Source organism: Musca vetustissima, unplaced genomic scaffold (genome assembly GCF_032173495.1).
Source record: "Musca vetustissima isolate MV318-11 ecotype Yass unplaced genomic scaffold, APGP_CSIRO_Mvet_v1 utg8532, whole genome shotgun sequence".
Lineage (NCBI taxonomy): Eukaryota > Metazoa > Arthropoda > Insecta > Diptera > Muscidae > Musca > Musca vetustissima.
In genome coordinates, this window is record NW_026886332.1 from 58,297 (window position 1) to 69,936 (window position 11,640).

Below are 11,640 nucleotides of genomic sequence, written 5' to 3' on the forward strand. Positions count from 1 at the left end.
CACGTTTATGGCTCAGATAGTCCTTTAAAAATATCCTTAAAAATACACGCTTATTGTTTAGATATTCCTTGAAAATGTAACCTTAAAAAATACACGCTTATTGTTCACATCGTCTTTGAAAAATATCCTTAAAGAATCCACGCTTATTGTTTAGATATTCCTTCAAATGTATCCTTTAAAAATCCGCGCTTATTGTCCAGATAGTCCTTGAAAAATATTCTTTAAAAAATCCACGCATATTGCTTAGATAGTCCGTGAAAATATAACCTTAATGTTTTTAAAATATCCTTTAAAAAATCCACGTTTATTTCTCAGATTGTCCTAGAAAAAATTTCCCTTAAAAATACCCGTTTATTCTTAGATAGTCCTTGAAAAAATATCCTTTAAAAATCCACGCTTATTGCTCAGATAGTCCTTGAAAAAATATCCTTTAAAAATCCGCGCTTATTGCTCAGATAGTCCTTGAAAAAATATCCTTTAAAAAATCCACGCTTATTGCTCAGATAGTCCTTAAAAGGATATTCTTTAAAAAATACACGATTATTGCTCAGATAGTCCTTGAAAAAATATCCTTTAACAATCCACACTTACTGCCCTGATAGTCCTTGAAAAAATATCCTTTAAAAATACATGCTTATTGCTAGTCCTAGAAAAAATATCCTTTAAAATGCGCTTATTGCTCAGATAGTCCTTAAACAATATATTTTAAAAAATCCAATTAATGCTCAGATTATCCTTGAAAAAAAACTTTGAAAAATCCACGCTTATTGCTCAGATAGTCCTTGAAAAAATATCCTTTAAAAATCGACGCTTATTGTTCAGAAATATCCTTTAAAAACCTATGCTTATTGTTCAGATAGTCCTTGAAAAAATATCCTTCAAAAAATAAAATTTTGTCATTGTTCACACAAAAGTCAGGGTCCATTTGACCCTCTAAATATTGACCTATCTTTAGCAAAATAGGCACGCTTATTCTTTGGTCCAATCCCAGTCTCCATGTAAAAATTCGAGATGTTTGGGTCATAATTGCGGCATCTGTAGCGACCAGAAAAACCGACAGAAATTATGTATTTGGTCCATTTCATCCCCTAAATATTAAACGATCTTTACCAAAAACAATAGTGGTCTTCATTTGGCCGAACTCATCCTACATGCAAAATTTCGTGAAGATTGGTCCATAACTGTGGCTTGTATCGTGTTTCTGAAGGACCGACGGACGGACACACATGTCTAGATCCACTCAGCTAGCCAAGATATGACTATGGGTATACTTGAAGTTGGGTCTAAGACCAATATTTCGCGGCGTTAAAAACTCTTGGCGCTGCACAAAGCAATAATACCCTGACAATATAGTTGTGTAGGGTATAAAAATGAGGCTGATTTTAAAATATATCCATGCTTGAACAAATAAAATACTTAAAAATACTTAAAAAATTAACCTAAGAACTATTTAAGAAATATACTTTAAATATTCAAGCTTACTGATATTCCTTAACAAATTGAAGCCTTCGAAAAAATATATATTTTTTAAATCGTTCTCATGTTCGCAAACTTTTTGCTCAAATAACTATGATAATCCTTAAAAATTTAAATAAATATCCACATTGAAATGATATAAAAATATTATTTATTGTAATAATATCACAACTGTCACATTTATTTCCCTATACAACGAAGATAACGTTTGACAACAAACACTTTTTTTATTCTAATCCCATTAGCTTATAGATCACGCTATAGCTTCATAATTGGGCCTATATAACGAACAAATATTTTTATCTTTATATTAAAGAAAATCGAAAATATAAAAGGGAAATGGCTTTAAATAATTGTGACAGCAGATGATTATATATGTCAGAACAAACCTGACAAAATCTAAATTGCCAATGCTTATTAGAGCAGAAGCCATAGGAATATCAACAAGCCATTAGCACCGACAGAAGTATTTTAGTATAGACCCAAAGAAAGGGGCAAACACACACACACAATACCCAGTATAATATTTTCTAAGATGTTGACACTTCTTAGAAAATATTTAAAACAAAAGGGGTAAACATCAGCTATTCGTCGAGCATTAGTGTCATAGTGGACTACCGGCGTTTCCTAACCCTCCTCCCCTAAAATTGGAACGTGCGTATTATTCAAAAGATAAAGCTTAGTCCAGATTATATTTTGTTTTAGCTATAGAATATTTGTTTGTTTGGGGTTCGTAGTTATTTGGCCATTAGCCTGTGCAGGTGAGGCAGCCATTGACGTTTCACTTATTTCCATTTGTTTGGTTGTGGTTTATCATTTGTACAATTCAAACAAAAACAAAAAACAACAACAAAATGTAAACATAAATAAAGGTGCACCACCTTTGGACGCACAGCTGAACGGACGTCCGTTCAAACAAACACCTTCATCGGTCGCACTCCGATCCATAAACAATTAATGAACTTGTTGTTGGTGTTGTTGTTGTTGTAGTTACCTCGTTACGTTCTACCTAACACAGATTGTTTATTTACATTGACGGTAGTATCGCTTTTGTTGTTGATATTGCAGAGCGTTGCTATATTTGTATTTTGTCGTTCTTCGTTGTTGTTGTTTTTAAATAATCTATTTTTACTCTAAACAATGGATGTACCGGCCGAACCACATTTTTTATCATTTGCTATTGAATTTTCATTGTAGTAGTTCAAGAGTGGGGCTATTTTTAATTACGCTACAGCGCATAGAAGTAGCCCACTTTTGATTTCGCTGTGTTTGAGTTTATCTTGGATACGTTGATAAGAATTTAAAATAATTTGTTTGCAAAATATACTAAGATCTTATTAATAATCTTTGAAAAGTAGTTAACAGTTCTTAAACAGACTTTAACACAGAAGGGATTTTTCTATAGAAAACATATTCAGGTCCTTAACGAATAATCGACAATATATAGGTTTTTTTAATTGTCTGCTTGGCATCACTATAAAGCTATTTTATACCCTCCACCATAGTATGAAGGGTATATTACCTCCCTCCCAAAAATGATAAATATTCGCATCCTTCTTTTAGGGGTAGTTCCCATATAACCCCCTTTTTTTTATTAAAAATAGTTATCCGATTTTTCCGCGTTTTGTATTGGGTTCTATGACTTTGTTGTAATCATTTTACCTGCGGAGGATATAGAGAAAAAAATTAGAACGTGAAGTTCGAGTATGAACCAGAGACCTGCGCCGAGCAAATATGTCGGCGGCGGCGGCTTGTGTTAAAAATGTCGGCGGCGGCTTAAAGCCTGCTGTGAGCCGATGTCAAGGCATAAAATTGTTTCGTTTTTGAAAATTAGATCTTCTTTGCTGTCACTTATTTTTTCATAGAATACAATATTGGTGTTGATTGTGGGGTACTTACGACCCTGAAGATCTAATATAACCCTGAAAATCTAATCTAATTGGTAATTCTCCTAAAACAACGGTTCCTAATTAATTTATAATTTCCAAGAAATAACCCTTTTAGTCGCATGGGAGTCTCCTCAAAGCAAACTTTGCAAAGTTGGAACTTTGTAAGAACAGGTTTGTTTCCAATTACCAATTGACCAAAATGGTCCCAAACCACTGATCCTCCTGAGGATTTTTTGAAAGCAATTGTACTTTTTTCTTTAATTTGACTTTTTCTGCTCAATATTTTTTCATACTCATTTATGTCGTTATCAATTTCAGTAAACACAGCTATGTCGTCATAGGATTCTGAATTAGTTTCATTTAAAATATTATTTTTTTTGGACATAATTTGTAATTTTTTGTTTATTATTTTTATTTTTGTTTATTTGCTTTTAACATAAAAAACAAACGCACACTTTAAAGAGTTGCCTATTTGCCAAAAACAAAAATAGCGTTCCAATATTACCATATTGCAAAAATAAAAATTTTGTTATACAATTATACCCTTCACAACTATGTTGTCAGGGTATTATAGCTTTGTGCAGCCCAAAGAGTTTGTAATGCCGCGAAATATTGGTTCTAGATCCACCTTTAAGTATACCGATCGTCATATCTCGACTAGATGAGTCGATCTAGACATGTGTGTCCGTCCGTCTTCCATTATAATTTGTAAACACGATACAGGCCACAGTTATGGACCAATCTTCACGAAATTTGGCACGTATGATGGGTTCTGGCCAATGAAGACCCCTATTGTTTTTGGTAAAGATCGGTAATATTTAGGGGATGAAATGGACCAAATACTTAATTTTTGTCCGGTTTTCTGTTCGCTCCAGAAGTCGCAACTATGGCCCGAACATCGGGCTAAGGAATAAGCATGTCTGTTTTGACAAAGATCGGTCAATATGGACCCAAAAATTACAAAATTTGTATTCTATAGCGTATATATTTACCCCTGAATGACATAGACCCAAGAAGTTTACAACATATCCATGAGGATTGGTTGGCCTTCAAATTGGTATCAATTACGTTGCCGTATGTACTTGGATGTGGGAGTTACACGTAAATATATACAGGTGCTTACGCACTCAGATATTATTCAGTAACCCATTATCACACTAGAGGGCGGAAATATAGCGCTGATCGCTTTGAAATTTTCCATGAGGATCCAGATATGGTCAAGTACAACGCCCATAATTTTTGGTGATGATCAGATAATAACATTGGGATAAAGTGGACCGAAAACAAAATTTTTTGTGTTTTTTTCGAGTCGATCTATAGGACACAATTGAACACAACCCACTGTAGAGGTCAAGAGAGTGCAAATATTGCCCAAGATCAAAATATAGAACCACAGAAAGTTAGATTTTCGAGGAAGTTGTGTAGGGTATCATATGGTCGGCCCCGTCCGACTATACTGCTCCGCTCACTGGTTTTTAATTATAATAATTAAATAATTATATTAATTATAAAAACAGTATATTTGCACATTTTTGTTATAACGAAAATGAAACGGCGGCTGTATTTAAGCCGATTGAAGCCGAACAAAATTTCGGCGGCGGCGACTTTTGAATTTTATCGGCGGCTCGGTTCAGCCGGCTGTGAGCCGATCGGCGCAGGTCTCTGGTATGAACTATATAAAACCTGTGGCGAAGGCCATATATAATTGTAACCTCTAAATTTCGGTATTTTGGGGATGTTCCATCCTACCATACGTCGTCAATATCGGTCCACATTTTGGGGTTTTTAGGAAAAATATCCATAAACATTTCTGAAATATGTATTTCATGTATAATGAGGTCACTCAATATATGTCACCTCAATATAACGATAATTCCTGAAGGGAAGAATTGAGATATATAACAAAAATATTGGGTTCAAAATTGACATATATCTGACATTAATTAGGCATAGTCCTCACATAATAATAACCCCAAATATTCGCTAATTCCAACACAATGTAATCAATATTGGTCCCCCTTTAGGCATAGCCTCATATAACTTTGCAATCTAAATTGCAGTAGTTTGGGGATTTTTTACTCTACCATGCTTTATTAGTATCAGTCCACGCTTTGGGATTTTAGGCAAAATCCCCATTAAAAATTGCTGAAATTTTTATTTGATGTACATAATGGTTTACATAAATTCGGTTTGTAGTATTATCGGTATAGGTTCCGTTTTTGGTATTTTCCCTATATTTTCATTTTAAGTATCTGTCAGTATACCTATGGTGGAGGGTACCCAAAGTTCGGCCCGGCCGCTTTTTTCACTTGTTTTAAATTATTTCCTAAAGATTAATATGAGCGCGTATGAAACAAATATCAGTTGAGGGTAATTCCTATAATGTTTGAAGAATATTTTCAAAAAAGGTGACTATCTGAGGGGGAGTGTTGTAGAAATAATTTTTGCATGATCCTTGTCCTTATAAAAAATATGTCTAATTTTTGAACAAAACATTTAAAAAAATACATCTCCTGAAAAAAGAAGAATTACATAAAAGAAAACAAAAGCTTATGTAAAAACATAAATGTGACGATAAACGTTTGTCGAAATCTGAAAACTAAAAAGTATGTGTACTTACAGTCAGTCATTTGACACACTTTCTACTTCCTCGCAGTAGAATTTCTTTACATGACATACATAGATGATATATGCAGATGCCTGAACTTCAATAGAACTATGACAACTGATTAAAAATGCATATGCCTTTGAAAAATGCTTAGTAATTATCATACGACTCGGTGGGCGCATATCCTCTCCTCGCTGTCTAAATGTTTTATATCCGGCGCCCAGATGAATGCATTTCTAGACGCATAAGTCGGATAATAGATTGTGCGATAGAAACAATAGATTCCTATGAACAAATATGAATAATTAACACAAAACAACGATAAAGAAAATTAAAAAAAACGATAAAGAAAATTAGAAAGATTGGGGGAAAGACGTTATGCATTTTTTAAAATATACCATCAACTCATAGGGTATATTTTAAATATAATTTTTAGTGACTGAGGTGTCATTACAAAAGTTTTCAAATTTAACACTTTATTATTTTTACCACTTTATTAATTTTAGAAAGGTTATACTGAATCGATTCGGAGCTCATTAAGAATATAAAAAATCCGCAAACGCATGAAGTTAACATAGAAAAACAATTACTAAATAAATTCTAAAGCTAATAAAAAACAAATAATTATCGAATGAGTCATGGTCATTGTAGATAGATTATCGCATAATTAAAACGAAAGAAAAAAACAACTGATTAAAATACAAGATAAAAATAAATATGAAACAGACAAACTTAGGGGACAGAAGACCTCAACGAAAACGGGATAAAGCTAATATTCGACCATAAAAAAAATTAAATACGCTAATAGTGTCTGTTCCGTATGGACACATTGAGATACAATACGCGACTTAAAAATTCGTCACAAATAAATTCGTATGTAGGTCATAAAAAAAAACCGACCCATTTTGCTCCGAGATTTTTTTTTGTTAAGAAAAACTTAAATTTTTTTAGAGAAATAATGGACCTTTGATGTCTAACATTTTCTCAACAAAATTTTCCGATTTCGTTCTCCCAGGAAATAGGATTTTTTGTAGAATATTTCTATAAGTTAACTAAAGACATAAGATACCCCATTATGATATCTTCTGTATATTAATACCTAAAGAATACTTCGTTAGGATATATCAAAACCTCAATGTATGTTGCTGGGTGACAGATTCCATACTCACTGAGAGTCAATATACCTAAATATTGTCATTTCAGTTGGAGAATTAGACATTGTTAAAATGTGTCTGTGTATGAATAAACATGGATCTATCCAATTTGTTTAACCCTACGGTCAATAACCAAAAAATTATACGTAGATCAATAACCGTGGTACATTAGTACCCATCCAAAGACAGCTTTGTAATTCATTAAAAAATTGAACTATCGTGAGGTTTTTTGTTTTAAATTAGTCTATACGGATCAAATCTAGATGTAGGACTCTAAATTATATACATGCTCTAATGATAATCTATCTAAAACAATCGTAATAAATTCGTTATAGCTTTCGAATGGGTTAAGCTTTTATAGGCGGTAGGGTCTATTCGAATTTTGCCAGTCCTAGTGTCTGTTATTTGTTTTTGAATTTACTGAGAGGGCAACATCTTTCAAAGCTGACAATTTATAATTCTGATACATGATTCGATATAGCCGACCAATTTTCAGATTTTTAATTGATTTATGTGCTTGTATGGTGGAAAAATGTTTGCAGACATTTTTCATCATAGGTCCACCATTCGACGCATATGGAAAAACTTTAGTTGTTTTAGTAAAAGCGATCAGATTTTTACTTCAAAAAAAAAAAAAAAAAAAAAAAAAAATCTGATTAAAAGGAGATTCCGTCGCGTAGCCGGTGTTGGTGTCTGTCCATAGGAGAAGGTCTTCAATCCCCGGCCAAAGACCTGCCACCCAAAATACTATTATATATAAAAGGAGAATCTGTAGCGTATAAAGAATTTCCTTGATTTTGTAGGATACTAAGGCCATTTGATTCACAATTTTGGAAAGGGCAAATTGTAGTCTAAGTCAGGATTGGTCTATAGGGACCATAATGGACCAAGTTCGTCTTTTAGGATTTTTCATAAAATCGGGGTCCAAAACCCATTTTTTAACTGTGTCTCCCAAACGGTATTTTTATAAGCTTTAAAATTATACCCATCCGTAGAACCGGGTACCCGTACCCGAACTTCTGCGTCAAATAACCGGGTAACCGGGTACGTCCCCAAGAAAAAATGTTTATAAAAATACCTACCTATGGAAAAATTTCAAAAATATCTTATCGTTTTTAGTAGTTAAGCTCCTGATATAATGCTTCAACCCCCTTAAAGTACTTTTTATTTTCTTATACCCTCCACCATAGTATGGAGGGTATATTAATTTTGCATTTCCGCTTATAACTCATCGAAATAATCATTTCCGAAATAATTCAATGACGATTTAGCCATGTCAGTCTGCTGTTGTAATCACTCTAGACTCTAAACGAATTGAGACAGATCGCCAAAATTTTGCATAGAGTCGTCTTTTATCTGCAGGCAGGTCAAGTTCGAAGATGGGATATATAGGTCCACGTTTAGGTATAGCTCCCATATAAGTGTACCCCGCAATTTTCGGTATTTTGGAGTTCCTGAGCGCGTTTTTTGACCGAATTCACTGAAATTCGGTACATTGGGTTCCTATTGGGTAGTAAATGTATCCACAAAAAATATAAATATAGGTCCACTTTTTCTGGTAGCCCCCATATAACGGTAACTCCTAATTTTCAGTATGTTGGTGGTATTGATCGCGTTTTCCCATCGAATTGGCTGTAATTTAGTATTTTGAGTTCTTAATAGGTACCTAACCTATCCGCAAATAATTGTGAATATAGGTCCATTTTTTGGATAGCCCCAATTTTCGGTATTTTGGGGTTCTTAAACGCATTTTTAATCCGAATTTACTGCAATTTGGTATTTTTTACTGGTATATGGTAACAAATCTTCCTACAAAAATTATTAATATTCGCCCCCTTTTTGGGGTAATCCCCATATAACCCCCTTTTTATGTTAAAATAGTTATCTGATTTGAGTTTGGTTCTAAGACTCTGTTGTAGTCATTTCACCTGCGAAGGAAAGCGAGATAAAAAATTAAAACGTTAGGTTCGATAATGAACTATAGCCGCATTTAGACCAAGCCCCTGTGTTGAGGTTCCAGAAGGAGTGGACCGATATTCCCCATCTTTGAATTTGAACTAAATTTGGAAGAAATAAAAAGATGGGCAAAGTTTGGATGAAATCTAAATTTTCTGAAACAGATTTGGTCCAAAGAAACATAAGGTCTAGAGCCAATATTTCGATTTTCACCGTGTTAACAATTAGCCATAAGGCTGCGAGTACTAAAAATTTCAGAAATTTTTAATATGATTTATATAATCTGGTTTTAGAAATGTCAGTATAGGTCCACTTTTTGGTATGTTCCCTATATTTTCATTTTGTAGTACCTGTCAGTATATCTATGGTGGAGGGTATCCAAAGTTCGGCCCGGCCGAACTTACCGCTTTTTCACTTGTCTATTTTTAGAAGAAATTCGGCATAATAATGGCATAATTATAATTATGCCATGTCCAAAGTGTATAGAATTGATTAAATTTCTTCGCTGTATTGACAAAGTTCCAGCCTCATTTCTATATATGAGCTTATATAGAGTTACCGTCCCATTTTACTCAGAAGAAATAACCCTGTGGGCAGACAATATAAAAATTCCCCCCTTCATGGTTAAAGTTTTTACAAATTACTGTCTGATCGAACGCATTTTTAATGTCTAATATTGACTACCTTCAGTGAAACCTCTCCGTCACCTTTCCGAAGAAATATTGTCTGCATTGTATTTTTTTGTACTTACTTTGGATCTTGGATGCGTATGGATACATCATCGGTTGAACGTTGCTTGGAACGCATTGGTGTCGATATAACTGTGGATCCGTACACCCGTATAGCCTCATCGGTCTCTTCTTCGAAGGCATCATGAATGGAAAAACGTTTCTCCTTATTCTGACGGCCAACGGAGAAATTACCGTTGCTATTATGCATTGTGTACGGTTGGTGTAGTGTTTGTTGTTGTTATTGTTAGAGATAGATGATTGGGTGGCGGTGGTGTTGGTGGCAGTTTCAAGGGTCGGTTGTAACGTCTACGCTGTGTAGTAGCTGTAGTGGGTGTTAGAAGGTTGCGTATCCGTTGTGGTTCGTTAATGCTGCAGAGAGCGTAACGTTCTATGTGCGTGTAAGAGTGCGTGAGTGAACGAAGTACACTATACAATACTTTCTCTTTGTGTTTTTCTTTCTGCCTTTCTTTTATTTATAGTTTTTCTTGTTTATGTGTTGTTATTGCGCTGTCGGTTTGACTCTGTTTTCGTATTTTTTGTTGTTGTTAACAAATGTTGAATGCTATTCTTCTTCTTGTTTGTGTTCTTCTTTTATTTTGTTTTCTTCTTTTCTCGTCGTTAAGGAATAAAACGACATAAAATAGAAAGAAAACAAAACAACAACATAAAGTTGCTGCTCTACAACAACATAACACTACCACCACACTATTCTGCCTGTAGCAGCAACAACAAAAATAACAACATTAGCAGCAGCAGCACAGAAGTAACCACCAAAACACGGATACATGAAAATGAGACAACGTTTGTGTTTTTCGTTTTTGTTTTGTTCAGTGATTCGTGTTAAAAATTTTACTTCACACAATAATTTTGTATGTTTTTCTTCTTGTACATTATTTTTTCTGTCGATGTTGATTTATTTTGGGGTCACAATTCAACAAGAACAAGCTGCAACAAATTTCAATAACAAAATGTTGGATTGATTGAGAAATTGTAATTTGATTTATTTATATTGCACTAGGAGGTTGTTGTGTTTCACCGAAAACTATTTTCAATTGATTTTTATTTCGAATTCTTTGCCAAAAAACCTAAACCGAAATATATTTGAGAGATTTATATGGTTTTTTTTTATATAAATAATTAATTCACTGCAAAATATTTGCAACAGCTTTTTCCGAAACTGAATTCTCCGTTTTCTATCGACTCCAAATCTTCAATTATGGAGTTATTTTCTTTTTGATATATAAATCTTTTTTAAGGCGTCGTTATTTTGCTTCTGCGCCTGTTTATTTTCGTATTTCAACTCCATACAGCACAACACAAAAAAAAAAAAGAAAACAATAGCAACTTCGTACACACAACACCCAATTGGTAATTGAAATTCTTCTTAATAACTCTTTTTGTCTTCTTTTAAGATCTTTTATATTTATCCACAAAGTTGAAGAACAACTTAATTTTACAACAACAATACAATTTGTTATTTCTTGTGTTTTATTTCCCGCAAATCTTCGTGTTAAAACAATTGTCGTTCTATTTCTTTGAAAGAAAATAACAACAAACACAAAACGAACACCCGAACACGTTTAACTGCTTTGTAATGTCAACTAGTACTGCTGGCTGTGAGAGAAATTAGGGATATGTAGACCGTTTTGTGGACTAATCGAAAATAGCTGGAGTTTTTTTAAATAATCGATAATTTATGTTATCGAACGAAATATGATGTACTTTTGCTTTTTGACGGCGTTAAAAGGTAAACTGAAATTGAAGAAAAGAATTATTGAAGAAAATAATTATAAATATTAATTAAACAGTCAGATGGACAATTTAAA

At 33.5% G+C, this 11,640-nt stretch overlaps 1 protein-coding gene across 1 annotated transcript in view; it reads right to left on the reverse strand.

Annotated features, from left to right (window-relative positions):
- The window catches only part of LOC133333839 (transmembrane protein 134-like), a 67,493-nt gene extending 57,468 nt beyond the window's left edge, over positions 1-10,025 (reverse strand). The window contains exon 1 of the mRNA XM_061542151.1: positions 9,835-10,025. Coding sequence (XP_061398135.1) covers positions 9,835-10,022 — 188 coding nt within the window. The 5' untranslated portion in view covers positions 10,023-10,025. The remainder of the gene's footprint in view (positions 1-9,834) is intronic.
- Positions 10,026-11,640: the final 1,615 nt, after the last annotated feature.